We start from the raw sequence: 23,756 nt of genomic DNA, 5'->3' as shown, positions 1-23,756 counted from the left end.
CAGCTGGCAATGAACGCCCACGGCCACGACCTCTTCCACCAGACTTCCTCATTATTGGAAAAATGTAATCAAACTAACAACCGTTATGTGGTCCTGTAAAACCAGGTAGAAGGTGTACGTGAACTTGTTGTGAATTTAAATCTCCCTTTTTTATGTGTGGGAGAATGCAGGGAAAAATCAGGCCCACTGTATTACACTACACAGTTTGATTGGCAGAAAGAGGCTGGCAGATATGGCACTAACAGGACTGACGCAGATGCACACACTGGCAATAGAAATGTCCCTCTTTTTCTTGATATGGGAGACAAGGGATTTAATCAGGCCCACTATATCACGGTATAGTTCCTGTTGCACAAAATGACTGACAGATACCACAGACAGCACTCGCACAGATGCACAGATTTGGCAAGATTATTCTCCCTTTATTTTAATTTTTTTTTTGGATATGGGAGACAAGTAATTTAATCTGGCCCACTGTTATACAGTAGGATTTCTGTGGCAGAAAAACAAAGACAGATGCCACATCCAGGACTGGCACTGATGCAGATTTGCCAATCTTAATCTCCCACTTGTTTTATTTTTTCTGGGAGAATTGTGAAGAAATCAGGCCCACTGTTATACAGTAGGTTTTCTGTGGCAGAAAAACAAAGACAGATGCCACACACAGGACTGGCACTGATGCAGATTTGCCAATCTTAATCTCCCACTTGTTTTATTTTTTATGGGAGAATTGTGAAGAAATCAGGGCCACTGTTATACAGTAAGTTTTCTGTGGCAGAAAAACAGACAGATGCCACACACAGGACTGGCAGTGATGCAGATTTGCCAATTTTAATCTGCCCCTTTTTTTTTTTTTTTTCAGGGAGACTAGTGAATAAATCTGGGCCACTGTATTAGAGTATATTTTCTGTGGCAGAAAGCGGCTTGAAGAGATATAACAAAAAAAAAAAAAAAAAAAAAGGGATTGTACTACAATTACTATCTCCCTACAGTAACCTCAGAAAAGTATGGCAGGCAGCAATAAAAAGGAGTGCTGCACACAAAAGTCAAAAGTGTGGACAAACAAACAAGATAGCTGTGCAGAAAGGAAGGAGCAACAGGATTTGTGCTTTGAGAAAAGCAGTTGGTTTGTACAGCGGCGTACACACAGCAACGCAGCTATCAGGGAGCCTTATAACCTACAGAGCTGTTGCACAGAAATCTAGCCTCCACTGTCCCTGCAAAGAAAAGGTGGTGTTGGACAGTGGAAATCGCTACAGCACAAGCGGTTTTGGGGTTAATTTACCCTGCCTAACGCTATCCCTGCTTCTGACGAAGCAACAGCATCCTCTCCCTACGCTCAGATCAGCAGCAGTAAGATGGCGGTCGGCGGGAACGCCCCTTTATAGCCCCTGTGACGCCGCAGAAAGCAAGCCAATCACTGCCATGCCCTTCTCTAAGATGGTGGGGACCAGGACCTATGTCATCACGCTGCCCATACTCTGCGTGCACCTTCATTGGCTGAGAAATGGCGCTTTAAGCGTCATAGGAAACGTGACTTTGGCACGAAGATCGTGTACCGCATGGCCGATCCCACGCTGGGATCGGATCGGGTTTCATGAAACCCGACTTTGCCAAAAGTCGGCGACTTTTGAAAATGACCGATCCGTTTCGCTCAACCCTAGTCGTCACGGACAGGAGACAGATCAAGAGTTAACAGGTTTATTAACAGCACGTATACTCCACGCAGGGAGTGTAAGGACTCAGGAGGTGTGTAAGGGAGAGGGCCAGAACTGGGAGCTAGGACGCGATAGGACAGGGACGAACTATAGTTCGATAGGAAGCAACAAAGGCAATAACACTTATCAGTCTGTGGTCTTCTTTATTGCAGGGTCTCAGTTATTTAATGGTGGCACCGACAACAGCTGCACGTGAAGTCTCAGAGGTGTCTGTAGAGAACGGGGTTCCCATCCACGGACTGAGTGGTGAGTCTTTGAAGGATGAGGAGTTCTCTTACACTCCCGAATGCCAAATACTGTGCTCAGTCCAGTACAAAGTATCGCCGGAACAAGGCCTCGCTCCTCGGTGTAAAAAGTTACCTGGCAAAGGGGTTCTGGCCTAGGCATTCGCTTCTCACTGCACTGCGCGCACGTTACAGTCACTGGTCTCAACTGAGAGTCACCTCCTGGCGTAGAGGTAAGCGGGAAGCTGACAGTCTGTCGTCCACTTACAGTAGACCGGTACACGGGGGATCTGTCGAGTTGGCCTGCGCTCATGGGATGCTCTGCTCTCACTGCTGATACTGCACCCATCTGTCTGCTTAGCTTTTCCGCCTGGACCTTTTTCACACGCACAGTGCTTTTTAACCCAGATCCGCCTACCGCAGTAACATGCAAGGATCTGTCCTTGTCTGAAATCTTCCCCTCAGCAACATTGGTGACAGTCCCTGTAGTTCCGGAACCGGTGTGAGAAAGATATACCCGATCTTGTTATTCCTCTTACAAGAGCATGAGATATACAATAAAAAATATGCAATAAATACTCTTGTTCATTATAACTGTTATAACAGTCTCTTGTTATATAATCTTATAACAAGGGTAATAACTCTCAATACTATGAGAGTCACTGTTCTGTTTCTTCCTGTAGCACAGGCCCTAGCAGGGGTCTCCGCTTTTTGCCGCTAGGCCACATGTCATTCTGACAAGGTCTAGCAAGATTGGCTGGGCTTCCTGTGCATCAACTGGCCTCCGTCCAGTCTGCTGTATTATCCCAGGCCAACCGCTGTACCATATACATCTTGCTGGAAGCAATGGTCAGGCTCACTTGCGCCACTGCAGGAGTCCATCCCTATAGCAAAGTTTCCCCATGGATCTTCTGTGCTTGACCAACGACGGATGTCTCTTGCACCTGGTGGGATGATGGCTGGGCCTTGATTCTTGACTGGTGTCATCTGGACTTTGAGTCTTGACCGGATCAGGTCTGGTCTTTGGGCCTTGACTAACGTAGTCTGGATTCCAGAACTTTCCTTGCGCAATGTCTAGTCTTCGGGCCTTGACCTGCATCATCTGGATTCCAGAATCTGGCTTCTGCTTCCAGTAGAGCCTCAACTAGCTGGTTCAAAGTTCCTTTCACAGTCTAGCACTTTGGCCTTTGTATCCTCCTCTACACACGGCTTGACTCTCCCACTTATTGGTGCCAAATTCACGCCTGCTTTAGCGCGCTGGCCTCTTATATCAGATAATTCCATCATCAAGATCACCTGACCTGGTGCTTCATCTAAATTCAGCCCTCTTGAAACTCTCCCTCTTCCGGTCAGTTCCATAGATTCCTGCATGGACAGTAGGTGGCAGTCCTTATGCACAAATGCCACACAGCGCTGGGGATTTCCATCCTTTAGGTCACAACCTGTCACACACATGCGTGGCACGCATGGTGCATGTACCCACTGTGCTTGGCTTACCTAGGAGGGGCATAGCTAAATGGCTACTTCATGTTCACTAGAGCTCCTGATGGTGGAGTTAGGCTTGAGCTGCAGGTAGCCACCAGGTACCACTTTGGTGGTATTGCAGCTGCTGGCCTCAGTGGTCCAAATAGCAGACACGGTCTGGACTCAGAGTAGCTTGCAGGAAAGGATTCCAACTTTCTTAAATCTACACAGATTCTGGGTTCTTGGGCACAATGGATAGTGACATGGAGTTACAAGCAGAGCTGGATTCAGACTCTGTTCAGACAGCACAGGTCATCATCAGGCAAAATGGATACTGACATGGAGTGACAGGCAAGGCTTGATTTGGATACGGGAACAGGCTCTGACAGTAAGGAATCTAAAACACTAACCAGGACAGAAAATGGTGCAGGCTCAAGTACCACCAAAATAGTTTCATGGTTCACATACTGCTGGTGCAGCTTCAGAGTTCACGAACCGCTCATGCGGCTGAAAGGGAACCTGTCACCTGAATTTGGCGGGACCAGTTTTGGGTCATATGGGCGGGGTTTTCGGGTGTTTGATTCACCCTTTCCTTACCCGCTGGCTGCATGCTGGCCGCAATATTGGATTGAAGTTCATTCTCTGTCCTCCGGAGTACACGCCAGTGCAAGGCAATATTGCCTTGCGCAGGCGTGTACTCCTTAGGACAGAGAATGAACTTCAATCCCATATTGCGGCCAGCATGCAGCCAGCGGGTAAGGAAAGGGTGAATCAAACACCCGAAAACCCTGCCCATATGACCCAAAACTGGTCCCGCCAAATTCAGGTGACAGGTTCCCTTTAAGGTACAGGTACCAGTACCAGAGGGAGTAGTGTAAGGGTTCACATACTGCAAGTGTGGCTTTAAGTTCAGGGGCCTCCAGGTGCAGCTTCAGGGTCAGGGACAACCTCTTACACATACTGTGATTTTTTTTTCACATATATTATATTATATATATATATATTAGGTCATTGAAAAAAAAGTGTTAATTTGCCCCTCTGCCTCCCTAATCCAGCCTGCAATTGGTGCTGTAAAACCAAACAGTTTCTCAGGTCTAATCTCTCCTGGTGTATGTGGCAAGCACACACTATTGTCAAAAGCCTGCCAATAGGTATAAAGATGAGTGAAAAATCTGACATTGTTAGAGATAATTGTAAATTAGAGAAAGAACTGCTGAGTACAAAACTAATGGTTAACCCATCCCAAAAACTGCATAAAAAGCCTTTGTGAACTCTTTGCTCTCTTTACTTACTTTTCGAAGTCTTCAGTGAAGATCTCTTTTCCCAAAATAATAATTTGATAGCAAAATGCTGAAGTTTCAGATTCCAGATCTAATCACATTTGCAGTGTGGGACTACCTCGTTTTTGGGGCATTGTTTATCATATCTTCCGGGATTGGTGTATTTTTTGCTGTGAAAGAAAGAAATAAAACAACTTCCGCTGACTTTCTTGTTGGTGGTAAACAGATGACATGTGGACCAGTAGCCTTATCCCTGACTGCCAGCTTTATGTCAGCAGTGACCGTTTTAGGGGCCCCATCTGAAGTCTATCGTTTTGGGGCCTCCTTTGTTTTGTTTTTTATTGCCTATGCCTTCGTTGTCATTTTTTCTGCTGAGCTGTTTGTGCCTGTTTTCTACAGATCTGGAATCACCAGTACATATGAGGTAAGCCAATTTTACTTAGTACTGCACCTCTGTATCAAGCATCCATGTGCTTACCAATATTGCCAACAATTATGGTACTTATAATTAAAATTATATTTATTGTACTTATCATTAGCGCTGCATATCGAAAATGTTTAGATGAGATATAAATTGATCTTTGACTTAACCCATTCATGAGGAAAACATTTTTGAGGTTTCGTTTTTTGCTCCCCTTCTTCCCAGAGCCATAACTTTTTCTTTTTTGGTCAATATGGCCATGTGAGGGTTTGTTTTTTGTGGGACGAGTTGTACTTTTGAACAACATCATTGGTTTTAACATATCGTATACTAGAAAACCGGAAAAAAAATTGCAATGTTTTTTTTTCCTTTTCTTTTTAACTATGTTCACTAAATGCTAAAACTGACCTGCCATTATGATTCTCCAGGTCATTACGAGTTCATAGACACCAAACATGTCTAGGTTCTTTTTTATCTAAGTGGTGAAAGAAAAATTGCAAAGTTTGTTAAAAAAATTGCCTGCTGGGGGTCTGTGCGGCCTGCCAGGGGGTCTGTGCGGCCTGCCGGGGGTATGTGCGGGCCTGCCAGGGGTCTGTGTGGCCTGCCGGGGGTCTGTACGGGGATGCCGGGGGTCTGTTCAGGATGCCGGGGGTCTGTGCGGGCTGCCGGGGGTCTGCACGGGCCTGCCGGGGGTTGTGCACGTGTGCAGGCATCGTCCGATGGGACTACAATGACAGTGATTGACACATTAGCCAATAATGGGACAGTTGTAGTCCCATCATCCGGCTATTGTGCTGAATGATCAAAAAAAAAAAAACACAAACATACATACTACATACTATATACATACAACATACATACTAGATACTTGTATGTAGATAGATACAACATACATACTTTTAGGGTTTGCGGAACGCACCGAATATATTTATTGATGTGATTGGTGCGTTTGCAACCCGGGATCCACCGCGCAGGAAATATCCTGCCGCTAAGTAAATGGCGGCACAATATGGCGGTATTAACCAGCTCTGTTAGCTTCACAGAGCGGCCGAGAAAGCAAAGCTCTGTGCCCTGTTAACTCTCACAGAGACACAGGCTAACTACCCAGAAGAGAGCAGTCAGTGGTAATGCATGCACACAACACTCCTCGCCGGAGTTGCCAGCATTCTAGGGGCTTATTTCAGCTGGGTCTATGAACACATTCACGCATATGACCACAGTGGCGCAAAGCATGTAACTTTAGAAGATACTAGCGCATGGCCGTGCGGTCATGCGAGCCTTGAATAGCTGCAGCACGTACAGGACCTTAAAAAAGAGGACCAATGAGAGACTGCTACTGAGTCTGCGTACCTACAGGACCTTCCTAGAAAGACTAATAGACTTGGTTGCAGTACCTGAACATGTGACCCTTGATCTCCACTGAGAGATCTTACCCTGGGCATGCTCAGTGTGTGCAAAGCAGGATTTAGTCCCAGAAAAGCCTGTTCGCCGTAGATCAGTGCAGGGTACAATAGCAGAGCCTGGAGAGGCAGCAAAAACCCTTTGCACTGAATCAGACTCAGTGAGACGCTGGGACCGACGTCTTCGCTTAGCAGGCTCCACTGTGGCCGATGGAGAATGGGAGACCGCAGCAGAGACGGATCGAGATTCCCCCTGTGCAGCAGAGGAAACTCGACTCCTAACACATACTACATATATACAACATACTACATAAATTCTACATACTATATACTGTAGCGTTTCACCCGCTACCAGTCTTGGGGATACTCGCTTGGCAGCAGGATAAACACTTCAGGCACGATATCTCACACATATCAGTCCATATGGTTTATTCAAACTCCACATAAACCAGACAGGGTACAGTCCATTTCATTACAGCCATGAAACACTGGACAGTTCACGTAGCAGATAGGCTTCTCTGCTGTATATTATAATCCCGTTGACCGGGGTTACCTCTCAGAAGTTCCACTCCTTACACTGACTTCAGGTCAGTCCCAGGTCCTCAACACAGACCGTCCAGGTCTACGGTCTCCAGGTGCTTCCAGGACGACTCCACTCCCAGGAGTCTCCAACACCAACGTCCGTGCTATCTCCAGCACGCAGGCTCTCCAGCCTGGAATGGTCTCTGTGTGCTTCCAGGACGTCCCCACTTGGAACAGTCCAACACACAGGCCATTCTGCAGTGTCCTGCCAGGACACACAGAAGTGTGTCCACCCTGACAGACACTCACTCAATCTCTCTTTCTCTCTTACCATGTGCTACACACACCTCCTTTACATAGGTGTAACCACACCCAGGTACCTGTCACATGGCTAGTCAGGTGAGCGTGACATCACCACAGGTCCTTACACAAAAAAACATCTTACGTGTTCAGACACGCCTCTTTGGCTGGGTTTGTAGGTGACTGAACCCACCCATCTCTCCAATCACCTGGAAGCCTTCCCAATGTAAACAAACCCCTCAGCAGTAGATCTGCTTGAGCCAAACATACCCAGGCTTCCATCACAGGGCCACCCACCTCTGCGATACATACCATCCATCATTCACATGACCAGTCGCTATGCTACAATACATACATACATACTACATACTACATACATACTACATACATACATGCATACTACATACATACTTCATACATACATACATACTACATACATACAACATACTACATACATACAACATACTACATACTACATACATGCTACATGCATGCTACATACATACATACTACATACATACAACATACATACTTCATACATACTACATACATACATACATACATACAACATACATACTACATACATATATGTATATATACTCCCTGTCTGCCATAGTCTAATTAATAACGAGTGTCCCACTACAATCTCCCCTATAGAACAGTGACATCGGGTGATGTCACTGCTCTATAGGACCTTCAGTGACACACTGACAGGAGACAATGGCTCCTGCAGTGCATCACTGAGAGGTTACTATAGTTGAGAGTCTCACTTTATGGCAATTGCTGCGTGGGAAAATTTCTCCCACAGCAATGCCAAAAGTGAGACTAGGGACTATTTTTTTTCAGTGGTGGAGGATTCAGTACGGAAGGATACCTTCCTCCCGTCATTGTATTCCTGGAGCCCCTAGAGAGCGGTCGCATCACCTGATGCTGCTGTTCTCCACGGAAGATCGTCGTGGGACACTCATGGATTTCTGTGGATCAGGGAGTATATTGTTTGTTATTTTCATATTTTTTACAGATGACACTGGCTTCGGGCAACAAAGTAACAAGTGATAGTGAGTATGTACTCTATGTTATATGTACTGTATGTCTATATGTATGTATTGTATATAATGTATGAATGTATTGCATGTAGTATGTATGTATGTAGTATGTATGTAGTATGCATGTGGTATGTTGTATGTAGTATGTATGTAGTATGATGTATGTAGTATGTTGTATGTGTGTAGTATGTATGTAGTATGTATGTATTTATGTTGTATGTAGTATGTATGTTGTATGTATGTATGTAGTATGTATGTAGTATGTATGTTGTATGTATGTAGTATGTATGTAGTATGTTGTATGTATGTTGTATGTATTTTTGTTGTATGTATGTAGTATATACAGTAGTATGTTGTATATATGTTGTATGTATGTGGTATGCTGTATGTATGTAGTATGTATGTAGTATGTTGTATATATGTGTGTAGCATGTATGTATAGTATGTTGTATGTATTTTGCATGTATGTAGTATGTATGTTGCATGTATGTATGTATGTAGTATGTATGTTGTATGTATGTAGTATGTAGTATGTATGTTTGTGGTTTTTTTACATTCAACACATTAGCCGGATGATGGGACTACTACTGTACTATCATTGGCTAATGTGTCAATCACTGCCATTGTAGTAGGCATAGCCCGATGGGACTTGTAGTCCAATTGGACGATGCCTGCACACAAACACAAAGACCCCCTGGCAGGCCACACAGACCCCTGAGAGGCCTGTAGAGACCCCCGGCAGGCCACACAGACCCCCGAGAGGCCCGTACAGACCCCCAGCAGGCCGCACAGACCCCCGGCATGCCGCACAGACCCCCGAGAGGCTCGTACAGACCCCTGGCAGGCCGCACTGAGCCCCGACAGGCCATACACACCCCCGAGAGGCCCATACAGACCCCCGGCAGGCCCGCACAGACCCCCGGCAGCCCACACAGACCCCCGAGAGGCCCATACAGACCCCCCATGGTCCCACACAGACACGTAGTCTCTGCCCACGCACCGCCCACTCTCTTCCCCCCTCCAGAACAGGATGCACAAGCACAGAAAGGGCTTATTTTCATTCCGATATTTGTGTCCCATTGACTTGCATTGGTTTCCGGTATCGGTATCGGCGATATCTGATATTTTTTGGGTATCGGCCAATCCAATCCGATCCCGATATTTCCCAATATCGGAAAGTATCGCTCAACACTAATGTAGACACATCGCGTGTAAGAGCCTTTAAATCCATGACTGTAGCCTGTGACTAGAGGAAAACTTCTTTACTTTAGTTGAGAAATCACAGTACCTGAGCTACGCTTCAGGAAATGAAGAATTCCGGATGGCATAAAATTAAGAGTTTTATTGCACCAATGTGTTTTGGTGCTGAACTGATGACTTTTGCAAAGTGAAAAAACAAAAGGTATAGAACTGATGTCTTCTTTGTGGACCATGAGGCATTAGGACCAAGGTGTTACTGCACCTATTGCCACTAGTCTTTTATTGAAAATATCCTGATATTAGATTTTGTTTCTGGTTTAGACAATATTACCTAGCACTTTACATAGGATTCTGAATAATAAAATACCATAATCATACCATCACTCAGCAAAGAATATGAAAGAAAAGTCAAAACAACTAAATAATGGGTATAAAATTATATGCAACCAACAAAATTCTTCAATTTCTAACAATATAATGATCCCTTCCAAATATTAGAATTTGAACCTTAAAGGGCACCTGTCACCCCGTTTTTTGAAGATGAGCTAAAAATACCGTTAAATAGGGGCAGAGCTGGGCGTTACATTAGTGTCTTTGTGTGCCTTTATAACCTACCTAAGCTGCCGAAATACCTTTGTAAAGTCGCCGTTTTCTGCTGTCACTCACGCTGGTCTGGTCATATGGGTGTGGTGACAGCGCTGTTTCTCCCCCAGAATCCTGCTCATCATTACGTTGGTGGCGTAGTGGTGTGCGCATGTCCAAAGCGAAGATCCACTGCCCAGGAGATTCAAAACAGCGCGGTCTTCGCTATTCGCAGTATACCGGTGGCCGCGGCCATCTTTCCTGTGGCCGCGCGTGCGCAGATGGAGCGCTCTGCTGCCCGGGGCTTCAGGAAAATGGCCACGGGATTCCGCGCGTGCGCAGATGGAGATCGCGGCGGCCATTTTCCTGAAGCCCCGGGCAGCAGGAAATCCCCATAACGGAACCTCAGGATCAGTGTTTTAACATCAGGAGATTATCACTACCGGACTAAGTGTCTCGTGCCTCCTGGTCAATTGCTATGTGTAACCCGCCCCCACCGCTGATTAGCAGCTTTCTGTCGATGTACAGTGTCCACAAAAAGCTGAAAATCACCGATGTGGGTGGGGTTATATAGAGCTCAGCATTTGAGTTCTGCTATAGCTGCACCAGAGAAAACAGGGATTGTATCAAAATGACAGCATACAGACTAGTTAGTGACACATTGCTGGAATCAGCGTCTCAGCCTCTAGATCATGCTGATTTAAGATTATATAGCAAAAACTTGTTGACAGGTGAAGGGGGTTGGTTGAGAAAAAAACGGGGTTGGGAGGGGTGCTGCACTCCTTAATTACAGGCAAGCACCACTCTGCAAGCACCACTGAAAGGTCCAGCACACCCGCCCTGTTATTATTTTGCTTGCGGGTGTGTCAATGCACTTAATATAATTATGGTTAGCTTAGGCTACGTTCACATTTGCGGTCAGCGCCGCAGCGTCGGGCGCCGCAGCGGCGCCGCATGCGTCATGCGCCCCTATATTTAACATGGGGGCGCATGGACATGCGTTGTGCTGCGTTTTGCGCCGCATGGCCGCAAGCGTTGGACGCAAGAAACGCTTCAAGTTGCATTTTTTTTGCGTCCAACTTTCAGCCAAAAAGGACGCATGCGGCGCAAAACGCAGCGTTTTAGCGTGCGTTTTGCCGCGTTTTTTTTTGCGTTGTGCGCTGCGGCGCCGACACTGCGGCGCACAACGCAAATGTGAACGTAGCTTTATATATGTCATATCGGCAGGTGGGGGCGAAAGGGGTTCTTGGAGTTGGTGACAAAAATTGTAGTGAGAATTGTACATTGTTGAGATGGTAACCTCCTGTTGGTTTTGGAATTTTGATAATTGCCTAGTGGATTTTGGGGCTCTTGTGGCAATAAAGGTGTCCTCGAGCCTGTGGTTGTGGTTGGGGGTAATGCTTAGTTTGGAACTCCTAGAACCTCCTTACTTCAATATATTTTTTATCTGTTATATTTGTAACAATAAAGGCCAATTTGACCAATTTAATCCAATATTGTTATTGCTTCTGTTTATTTTGGGGTAATCCGGCAATAAGGGGTTTGGAGAGGTGAAAAGGGACTGTAAGGCTGTGTGCACACGTAGCAGATTTTTTGCGGTTTTTCGCTATAAAAACGCTATAAAACCGTGAAAAAAATGCTCACATTAAGCATCCTATTTAATAGAATGCAATCTGCATTTTTTGTGCACATGCTGCATTTTTTTCTTGAGCGGAATCGCATTCCAGAAAAAAATGCAGCATGTTCATTAAATTTGCCGAATCGCGGCGATTCTGCACACATAGGAGTGCATTGATCTGCTTACTTCCCGCATGGGGCTATGCCCACCATGCGGGAAGTAAGCAGATCATGTGCGGTTGGTACCCAGGGTGGAGGAGAGGAGACTCTCCTCCACGGACTGGGCACCATATAATTGTTAAAAAAAAAAGAACGTGATATACTCACCCTCTGATGGCCCCGGAGCCTTCCCGCCTCTCAGCGGTGCATGTGGCCGCTTCCGTTCCTATAGATGCTTTGTGTGAAGGACCTGCGATGACGTCGCGGTCACATGGCCGCGATGATGTCACGGTCACGTGACCGCGACATCATCGAAGGTCCTGCACACAAAGCATCTATAGGAACGGAAGCCGCTGAGGAGATCGGCTGTCTGCGGAAGGTGAGTATAACCATTTTTTTTATTTTTTTATTATTTTTAACATTCTATCTTTTACTATTGATGCTGCATAGGCAGCATCAATAGTAAAAAGTTGGTCACACTTGTCAAACACTATGTTTGACAAGTGTGATCAACCTGTCAATCAGTTTTCCAAGCGATGCTACAGATCGCTTGGAAAATGCTAGCATTCTGCAAGCTAATTATGCTTGCAAAACGCTAGTTTTCTGCGGGAATATGCATGCCAATTCCGCATGCGATATACCCGCGGCAGGAGCTGCAGAATTGTCGCGGAAATTTCCGCAGCAATTCTGCAACGTGTGCACTTAGCCTAAAGGTAAGCCTCTACAATACTGAAGTCTTGAGAGCATGCACAATTTTGATCCATATTCCGGAACGTCCATTAAAACTCAATGGGTGAGTAAAAACAGGATCTCGAACTGGTTACCAGACTTATGCCATGTATTTTTCAGGAATGCATCACAATTATAAAAATGGGGAATTGGATTTGTCCTTATTTATTAAATTGTTCATGTAAAAAACAGAAGGCATACGGATGTAAAAAATGGACACACAAGTGGCACACAAATTGCATACAGATGACAATAGCAATGAAAATGTAGTACTTTTTTCTCATTATAAAATTGACAAATTGTATACTTTCATTTAAACTCAGACTCAGAATGTAATTTCTCAGGTCTGCCATTTTGACTTTGATCCTCGTTATATCATATGTAGACTATATCCTGTGTTGACACCAAGGAACTCAATTTTATCTGCAAGCGACATCAAAAATTTTGGATGCCAAAACTATACATACTCTATTCAACAACACTTTTCCAGGCAATAAAATAAATTACTGAAGAAAGTGATGTATAGCCCGAACTTTTTCCAAATATCTGAGCTGAAACGGAAGTCTTAGGGTATGTTTCCACGGTCAGGAAACGCTGCTTTTTTGACGCTGCGCAGAGCTGCAGCGTCAAAAAAGCAGCGTCCAGATGTTCCAGCATAGTGGAGGGGATTTTATGAAATCCCGTCTCCACTATGCGTGGAAACCCGCACGCGGCGGCCCTGCGACTCCGGACATGCTGCGCGTCTTTTCAGATCGCAGCATGTCCGTACACCTTGCGGGGACGCAGTGTCCCCGCAAGGCATATCACAGGGCCCTATGGGAGCGAGCGATCATCCCGGATGTGAAGAGTTAACACATCCGGCATGATCGCGTCCCAGAATGGGGGCGGGGCTTAGCACCGAGCGGCTTCGCCGCTGCGGCGATCCCGCCGGCCATCCTGAACGTGGAGACATAGCCATAGGAGTACGCAAAGTAATTCTAATCGTCATCTACCAAGAATGAGTTGGACAATATACTGTAACTCTGACATTTTAGAGCATTAAAAAGTATTGTTATCAAAACCTACAGTCAATGGACAGTCAGTAAAAAGATCACTTATTACGAGGGGAGAATAGTCATCATTAATCATAATTTTTATTAAATGAGCAGATGAGAAGTATTTTTTCCTTAGCCATACAGCTGTTTCCATAATTCCTATGTGCTGAAAAGACGAATAGGTTACAGCGTGGCCAGCTGATTAGTTCTTCTCCTAAGGCCAGTTTTGCATGAGCAAATAAAAAATACTCTCAGTTTTATCCAGAAAACGGATATTTTTTTTCTTAATTTTCATCTGTATGTAATCCATGTGCAAAACACTTGACACCAAGGTGTCACTAGACAGCAAATCTTGGAAACCCCAAGGCGTGTGAGACAAACCTCTGTACCTAACACATTCCTCCTCTGCTTCTGGCTCCTTCATTTCCTCTAGGGCCTCTACCTGTGTCCTCAACCTCTCCCTTAATCTGACACTGGCTCCAGCAGTGCACATAGAATCCCCCCCACCTCCATACTGCGCAGCCATGCCTCACCGCAATCAGGCTGTGTTCAAATTAATATGCCTTGGAGGTCGCAGTCACACAGCTCAAGAGCTGTGGACAGTTATCCAGGCCGAACAATGGCTGTCTCCACTGAACCTGGAGCTAGGGAAGGCCATGTGTGATAACGGTGCAAACCTGATGCCAGCCCTACGCCGGGGCAACCTCACACATGTGCCTTGCATGGCTCATGTCCTCAACCTGGTGGTACAGGAATTTCTCCACCACTATCCTGGCCTGGATGTGCTGCTACCGAAAGCAATGTCGCTGTGTGCTCATGTCCGATGATTGCTTGCCATAGATCATCGACTTGCATCGCTACAGATGTCTTTCGGCCTAGAGGTTAACTGTTTGATTTGTGATGTTCAGACATGATGGAATTCCACTCTGCACATGTTGCAGCGACTGTGGCAACAGCGACAAGCTCTGGTGCAGTATGTCCTTTTGCATAGCCTGGGCCAACGCAGTCCAGACATGGTTCAAACCACGCTTGTGGAGTGGGCACCGATGAAGGACCACTGCACCCTTCTGCACAGTTTTGAAATGGCTACTAAGATGGATAGTGCTGCATGCCGTCATCAGCATCACTATTCCGGTCATCCACATGCTGGAGCACACTTTGAATAGTCTGCGCGAGGAAGTGGTGGTCCCAGATGGAGAGGTGGATTCAGAGGTGAATGTTGACGGTATAACAATATCTCAAAATTCTGGACTGTCATCACACAGGCGGGTACCATAGGATGGTGTCTTACATTGATCGAGGGGGGATCATGGTACCAAACAAACTGTTGGTGAAGGTGCAGGAGTCGAGGAACAACTGGAGGAGGATGAGGTGATGGACGTGCCACAGTCAGGAGATAAACAGAATAATGATCCCCTCTCTGTTGTCTGTGGTTGGCGGGAGGGGATGGAGGATGCAACCTTGATTATTATCCTGCCACCAACACATTATGGACTTGGACCTCATGGAAGCACACAACACATGAGTGCCTTCTTGCTGTACTATCATCAACACGATGACCATTAGCTTAGGGTTAGAAGTAGGGCTGACTACTGGTTTGCCACTGGAAAGGGATGCGCACATGCTGGAGTATCGAAGCATGCCTGAGAACATTAGCATTAGCACTAACATTAGCAGCAGCAGTGGCAGCAGCATTGTAAGTGGCATAAGCAATTTCTGTGAGTCGTTTCACGCATTTTTTAGGCAAGCCCATGCACTAGCAGAGTCCAAATCTGATACGTTGTGAACGATTGCAGCAGATGATGCAGGCGTATCTGAAGCTCAATCTCAATGCCATCATGGGGGATTTGGACACTTTTGCATTTTGGTCTTCAAAAATGGAAGAGTAGCCTGAACTTGCCTCTCCCACCTTAGAGGTATTGTCATGCCCAGCTGCCAGCATTCTCTCAGAAAGTGTCTTCAGTGCTGCTGGTGGTGTCTTGATGGATAATAAATAATAAGCAAATCCAGCTGACCCCTGAAAGTGTAGACCGCCTAAATTTCCTCAAAATAAACAAGTCATGGATCTTCAATGACTTTTGAACTCCAGTCGCAGACTGTGCAGACTAGGTGATGGTGTCGTTTTTACTGTCATGCTTTGACCTTACGCTATTGTAGTCTGTACCATCTTTGTGGTGTCTTCTGTGTCTGCTGTTGCTACTGCAGCTGGTGTTACAAACTATTTTTTGAAATGTGGAGACTCCAATTTTGGTCTCCATCTGGTGGGTTGCCTGTAGTAGAAGGTGTGCCAGAGGTTTATTATACTGCTTCTACTCTGTGTGCTTCTACTCTGTGGAAATTGATGCCAATATGGTGGTGAGTGACAATTATTTTTTGAAATGTGGAGACTCGAAGATGGGTTTCCTTCATGTGTGTTGCCTTGTGTAAGTAGGGCTACCAGACAGTAAGGCCTGCACTTACTTTCTGTCAACCACCTGTTACTTTCCTTACATTTTTCTACCAATATTACTGTATCAAACTGATGTTTGTGCCATCTGAGTGTGGTTGGAATAAAAAAAATGGTGGTGTTGCATGAGGTATCACATCTTCCAGCTAAGAAGGCTTACACTGTTCCGTTAACCACCAGGTCCTCATAGAAATTTCAATTCCAAGCTGTAAATGCTGGGCCAGACCCTGATATCATGTAGGTGTTGTGTATACATTTGATTTAGCCTCCCATTGAATCTAATGGCATTCGGGTACATTTGTTGAACCGTTCGGCGAATGTCTACATGCTTTGCGCATTGAATCGAACTGAATCTTGAAAGGTTCACTCATCTCTAGTCAGTAACCCTCAACTATCTAAAATCTTATATTTAGTGTTGAGCATTCCGATACCGCAAGTATCGGTGTTGTGAAATTGGATTTTGGGCTCCCCCGGTGGCCACTGGTGGAATTGAACTGGTGTGCATCATCCTCTCTGTTCACCTGTTTCCATCAGGATGTGGGAGTCGCTATTTAGCCTTGCTCCTCTGTCACTTCCATGCCGGTCAACATTGTAATCAGAAGCCTTTCTGTGCATGTTCCTGCTGCTAGACAACTCCCAGCTAAGTTGGACTTAGTCCTTGTTTGTTTTTGCATTTTGTTCCAGTTCACAGCTGTAGTTTCGTTTCTGTGTCTGGAAAGCTCTTGTGATCTGAAATTGCCACTCTGATGTTATGAGTTAATACTAGAGTCTTAAAGTAATTTCAGGATGGTATTTTGATAGGGTTTTCAGCTGACCATGAAAGTGCCCTTTCTGTCTTCCTGCTATCTAGTAAGCGGACCTCAATTTTGCTAAACCTATTTTCATACTACGTTTGTCATTTCATCTAGAATCACCGCCAATATTTGTGGGGGCCTCTGTCTGCCTTTCGGGGAAATTTCTCTAGAGGTGAGCCAGGACTATATTTTCCTCTGCCAGGATTAGTTAGTCCTCCGGCCGGCGCTGGGCGTCTAGGGATTAAACGCAGGCTACGCTACCCGGCTACTGTTAGTTGTGCGGCAGGTTTAGTTCATGGTCAGTTTAGTTTCCATCCTTCCAAGAGCTAGTTCGTATGTTTGCTGGGCTATGTTCTCTTGCCATTGAGAACCATAACAGTTTGACCGGCCCAAAGGGTTAAATTAATTGACAGAGAAAGGAGAGAAAAGAGAAGTCTGCTGAAGATTTTTTTTTTTCCTCAGTTCTGAGTGTGCTTGTAATTGAATCTCTTGCAAGTCTGCCTATATTGCAGCCTTTCTCTCTCTCTCTCTCTCCTTCTAATCCTGGAATGGCTCTGTGTTCACCTGTTTAAAATGGATATTCAGAGTTTAGCTGCAGGTTTGAATAATCTCACCACGAAAGTTCAAAACTTACAAGATTTTGTTGTTCATGTTCCTATATCTGAACCTAGAATTCCTTTGCCTGAATTTTTCTCGGGGAATAGATCTTGCTTTCAAAATTTCAAAAATAATTGCAAGTTGTTTTTGTCCCTGAAATCTCGCTCTGCTGGAGATCCTGCTCAGCAGGTCAGGATTGTGATTTCCTTGCTCCGGGGCGACCCTCAGGATTGGGCTTTTGCATTGGCTCCAGGGGATCCTGCGTTGCTCAATGTGGATGCGTTTTTTCTGGCCTTGGGGTTGCTTTATGAGGAACCTCAGTTAGAACTTCAGGCGGAAAAGGCCTTGATGTCCCTATCTCAGGGGCAAGACGAAGCTGAAATATACTGCCAGAAATTCCGTAAATGGGCTGTGCTTACTCAGTGGAATGAGTGCGCCCTGGCGGCGAATTTCAGAGAGGGTCTCTCTGATGCCATTAAGGATGTTATGGTGGGGTTCCCTGTGCCTGCGGGTCTGAATGAGTCCATGACAATGGCTATCCAGATCGATAGGCGTCTGCGGGAGCGCAAACCTGTGCACCATTTGGCGGTGTCTACTGAGAAGACGCCAGAGAATATGCAATGTGATAGAATTCTGTCCAGAAGTGAACGGCAGAATTTTAGACGAAAAAATGGGTTGTGCTTCTATTGCGGTGATTCAACTCATGTTATATCAGCATGCTCTAAGCGTACTAAGAAGCTTGATAAGTCTGTTTCAATTGGCACTTTACAGTCTAAGTTTATTCTATCTGTGACCCTGATTTGTTCTTTATCATCTATTACCGCGGATGCCTATGTCGACTCTGGCGCCGCTTTGAGTCTTATGGATTGGTCCTTTGCCAAACGCTGTGGGTATGATTTGGAGCCTCTTGAAACTCCTATACCCTTGAAGGGGATTGACTCCACCCCATTGGCTAGCAATAAACCACAATACTGTACACAAGTAACTATGCGGATTAATCCGGATCACCAGGAGATTATTCACTTTCTTGTGCTGTATAACCTACATGATGTGTTGGTGCTTGGATTGCCATGGCTGCAATCTCATAACCCAGTCCTTGACTGGAAAGCTATGTCTGTGTTAAGCTGGGGATGTAAGGGGACGCATGGGGACGTACCTGTGGTTTCCATTTCATCATCTATTCCCTCTGAGATTCCTGAATTCTTGACTGAATATCGTGACGTTTTTGAAGAACCTAAGCTTGGTTCATTACCTCCGCACCGGGAGTGCGATTGTGCCATAGATTTGATTCCGGGTAGTAAATACCCTAAGGGTCGTTTATTTAATCTGTCTGTGCCTGAACATGCTGCTATGCGAGAATATATAAAGGAGTCCTTGGAAAAGGGACATATTCGTCCTTCGTCATCTCCCTTAGGAGCCGGTTTTTTCTTTGTGGCTAAGAAAGATGGCTCTTTGAGGCCGTGCATGGATTATCGGCTTTTGAATAAAATCACGGTTAAATATCAATATCCGTTGCCACTGCTGACTGATTTGTTTGCTCGCATAAAGGGGGCCAAGTGGTTCTCTAAGATAGATCTTCGTGGGGCGTATAATTTGGTGCGAATTAAGCAGGGGGATGAGTGGAAAACTGCATTTAATACGCCCGAGGGCCACTTCGAGTATTTGGTGATGCCTTTTGGTCTTTCCAATGCCCCTTCAGTCTTTCAGTCCTTTATGCATGACATTTTCCGTGATTATTTGGATAAATTTATGATTGTGTATCTGGATGATATTTTGATTTTTTCGGATGACTGGGACTCTCATGTCCAGCAGGTCAGGAGGGTTTTTTAGGTTTTGCGGTCTAATTCCTTGTGTGTGAAGGGTTCTAAGTGCGTTTTTGGGGTTCAAAAGATTTCCTTTTTGGGATATATTTTTTCCCCCTCTTCCATCGAGATGGATCCTGTCAAGGTTCAGGCTATTTGTGATTGGACGCAACCCTCTTCTCTTAAGAGTCTTCAGAAATTTTTGGGCTTTGCTAACTTTTATCGTCGATTTATTGCTGGTTTTTCTGATATTGTTAAACCATTGACTGATTTGACTAAGAAGGGTGCTGATGTTGCTGATTGGTCCCCTGCTGCTGTGGAGGCCTTTCGGGAGCTTAAGCGCCGCTTTTCTTCCGCCCCTGTGTTGCGTCAGCCTGATGTTGCTCTTCCTTTTCAGGTTGAGGTCGACGCTTCTGAAATCGGAGCTGGGGCGGTTTTGTCGCAGAGAAGTTCCGATTGCTCCGTGATGAGACCTTGTGCTTTTTTCTCGCGTAAATTTTCGCCCGCCGAGCGGAATTATGATGTTGGGAATCGGGAGCTTTTGGCCATGAAGTGGGCTTTTGAGGAGTGGCGTCATTGGCTTGAGGGGGCTAGACATCAGGTGGTGGTATTGACTGACCACAAAAATCTAATTTATCTTGAGTCCGCCAGACGCCTGAATCCTAGACAGGTGCGCTGGTCGTTGTTTTTCTCTCGGTTTAATTTTGTGGTGTCCTACCTGCCGGGTTCTAAGAATGTTAAGGCGGATGCCCTTTCTAGGAGTTTTGAGCCTGACTTCCCTGGTAATTCTGAACCTACAGGTATCCTTAAGGATGGAGTGATATTGTCTGCCGTTTCTCCAGACCTGCGGCGGGCCTTGCAGGAGTTTCAGGCGGATAGACCTGATCGTTGCCCACCTGGTAGACTGTTTGTTCCTGATGATTGGACCAGTAAAGTCATTTCTGAGGTTCATTCTTCTGCGTTGGCAGGTCATCCTGGAATCTTTGGTACCAGGGATTTGGTGGCAAGGTCCTTCTGGTGGCCTTCCCTGTCTCGAGATGTGCGAGGCTTCGTGCAGTCTTGTGACGTTTGTGCTCGGGCCAAGCCTTGTTGTTCTCGGGCTAGTGGATTGTTGTTGCCCTTGCCTATCCCGAAGAGGCCCTGGACGCACATCTCGATGGATTTTATTTCGGATCTTCCTGTTTCTCAGAAGATGTCTGTCATCTGGGTGGTGTGTGATCGTTTCTCTAAGATGGTCCATTTGGTTCCCCTGCCTAAGTTGCCTTCTTCTTCCGAGTTGGTTCCTCTGTTTTTTCAAAATGTGGTCCGTTTGCATGGTATTCCGGAGAATATCGTTTCTGACAGAGGTACCCAATTCGTGTCTAGATTTTGGCGAGCATTCTGTGCTAGGATGGGCATAGATTTGTCTTTCTCGTCTGCTTTCCATCCTCAGACTAATGGCCAGACCGAGCGGACGAATCAGACCTTGGAGACATATTTGAGGTGTTTTGTGTCTGCAGATCAGGATGATTGGGTTGCTTTTTTGCCTTTAGCGGAGTTTGCCCTCAATAATTGGGCCAGTTCTGCCACCTTGGTGTCTCCCTTTTTCTGTAATTCGGGGTTTCATCCTCGATTTTCTTCTGGTCAGGTGGAATCTTCGGATTGTCCTGGAGTGGATGCTGTGGTGGAGAGGTTGCATCAGATTTGGGGGCAGGTAGTGGACAATTTGAAGTTGTCCCAGGAGAAGACTCAGCTTTTTGCCAACCACCGGCGTCGGGTTGGTCCTCGGCTTTGTGTTGGGGACTTGGTGTGGTTGTCTTCTCGTTTTGTCCCTATGAGGGTTTCTTCTCCCAAGTTTAAGCCTCGGTTCATCGGCCCGTACAAGATATTGGAGATTCTTAACCCTGTGTCCTTCCGTTTGGACCTCCCTGCATCTTTTTCTATTCATAATGTTTTTCATCGGTCATTATTGCGCAGGTATGAGGTACCGGTTGTGCCTTCCGTTGAGCCTCCTGCTCCGGTGTTGGTTGAGGGCGAGTTGGAGTACGTTGTGGAAAAAATCTTGGACTCCCGTGTTTCCAGACGGAAACTCCAGTATCTGGTCAAATGGAAGGGATACGGTCAGGAGGATAATTCTTGGGTGACTGCCTCTGATGTTCATGCCTCCGATTTGGTCCGTGCCTTTCATAGGGCTCATCCTGATCGCCCTGGTGGTCCTGGTGAGGGTTCGGTGCCCCCTCCTTGAGGGGGGGGTACTGTTGTGAAATTGGATTTTGGGCTCCCCCGGTGGCCACTGGTGGAATTGAACTGGTGTGCATCATCCTCTCTGTTCACCTGTTTCCATCAGGATGTGGGAGTCGCTATTTAGCCTTGCTCCTCTGTCACTTCCATGCCGGTCAACATTGTAATCAGAAGCCTTTCTGTGCATGTTCCTGCTGCTAGACAACTCCCAGCTAAGTTGGACTTAGTCCTTGTTTGTTTTTGCATTTTGTTCCAGTTCACAGCTGTAGTTTCGTTTCTGTGTCTGGAAAGCTCTTGTGATCTGAAATTGCCACTCTGATGTTATGAGTTAATACTAGAGTCTTAAAGTAATTTCAGGATGGTATTTTGATAGGGTTTTCAGCTGACCATGAAAGTGCCCTTTCTGTCTTCCTGCTATCTAGTAAGCGGACCTCAATTTTGCTAAACCTATTTTCATACTACGTTTGTCATTTCATCTAGAATCACCGCCAATATTTGTGGGGGCCTCTGTCTGCCTTTCGGGGAAATTTCTCTAGAGGTGAGCCAGGACTATATTTTCCTCTGCCAGGATTAGTTAGTCCTCCGGCCGGCGCTGGGCGTCTAGGGATTAAACGCAGGCTACGCTACCCGGCTACTGTTAGTTGTGCGGCAGGTTTAGTTCATGGTCAGTTTAGTTTCCATCCTTCCAAGAGCTAGTTCGTATGTTTGCTGGGCTATGTTCTCTTGCCATTGAGAACCATAACATATCGGGTATCGGCCGATACTTGCGGTATCGGAATTCCGATACCGAGATCCGATACTTTTGTGGTATCGGGAATCGGAATCGGAAGATCCCAGTGTATGGTTCCCAGGGTCTGAAGGAGAGGAAACTCTCCTTCAGGCCCTGGGATCCATATCCATGTAAAAAATAAAGAATTAAAATAAAAAATAGGGATATACTCACCCTCTGACGCGCCCTGGTAGTAACCGGCAGCCTGCTTTGCTTAAAATGAGCGCGTTCAGCACCTTCCATGACGTCACGGCTTCTGATTGGTCGCATGCCGCTCATGTGACCGCCACGCGACCAATCACAAGCCGTGACGTCATTCTCAGGTCCTAAATTCCTAATTCCTAAGTCATGGAAGGCCGTAAATGCGCTCATTTTAAGCAAAGAAGGCTGCCGGTTAACAGCGGTGAGGTGCAGGGGCCTCCGGAGAGGTGAGTATATCAATATTTTTTATTTTAATTATTTATTTTACACATTAATATGGATCCCAGGGCCTGAAGGAGAGTTTCCTCTCCTTCAGACCCTGGGAACCATCAGGATACCTTCCGATACTTGGTGTCCCATTGACTTGTATTGGTATCGGGTATCGGTATCGACGATATCCGATACTTTTCGGGTATTGACCGATACTATCCGATACCGATACTTTCAAGTATCGGACGGTATCGCTCAACACTACTCATATTTAATCTGTACGGAAAATTATGTAAAAAGATATAGAACTGCTGTTTTTAATTCATTCTACTCCTGTTTTTCATTCCAAAAAAATTACAATAACAAGTGATAAAAAATTATATGTATTCTAAAATGATAACAATGAAAACACCAAACAATCGGGTAAAAAACAAGCACTCACACTGCTTCAATAGAGAGAAACATTAAAAATATAAAAAATATGTAAATATGAAATTGTCGTAATTGTGCCAACTCATAGTATAAATTTAGGGTCTGATTAATCATTTACAATTCTTTTAAGGCACTGGTATTCACTGGCACTTATTTCTAAAAATTCACCGAAAAAGAGCTCACAGTTCATGAAATGTGAACAAAATCAAACATTTTCTTTACTGTATTTCTATCTTTAACCTCTTTGGCAACTTTTTAACACAAAAAAATGGGTTGCTTGACATGGTGGTGTCTGTACCCCCTCCTCCTAAGAAATTAATGGGTTGTCCTGATAGAGGGGTTTACAAAGGTCCTTAAAACTAAGTGCATGTGATTCACTTACTCTCTAGTCGTGTCATCTGTCAAGATACAGCATGGCTCACTCACGCACTTTGGGTGGGTGGCTTGACTTGGTGGTGTCTGTCCCTGTCCTCTTACGAAATTAATGGGTTGTCCTGATAGGGGGGTTTGCAAAGGTCCTTAAAACTAAGTGCATGTGATTCACTTGCTCTCTTAGCCGTGTCATCTGTCAAGATAGAGCACGGCTCAC

General features: G+C 45.5%; 1 protein-coding gene across 1 annotated transcript in view; it reads left to right on the top strand.

Annotated features, from left to right (window-relative positions):
* The first annotated feature begins 4,692 nt into the window (after positions 1-4,692).
* SLC5A12 (solute carrier family 5 member 12) overlaps positions 4,693-23,756 on the top strand; it is a 169,367-nt gene continuing 150,303 nt past the window's right edge. The window contains exon 1 of the mRNA XM_077288034.1: positions 4,693-5,110. Within this exon, the coding sequence (XP_077144149.1) occupies positions 4,754-5,110 (357 nt within the window). The 5' untranslated portion in view covers positions 4,693-4,753. The remainder of the gene's footprint in view (positions 5,111-23,756) is intronic.

Source organism: Ranitomeya variabilis, chromosome 2, assembly GCF_051348905.1.
Source record: "Ranitomeya variabilis isolate aRanVar5 chromosome 2, aRanVar5.hap1, whole genome shotgun sequence".
Classification (NCBI taxonomy): Eukaryota; Metazoa; Chordata; class Amphibia; order Anura; family Dendrobatidae; genus Ranitomeya; species Ranitomeya variabilis.
This window is presented reverse-complemented; position numbering and strand designations above follow the sequence as displayed.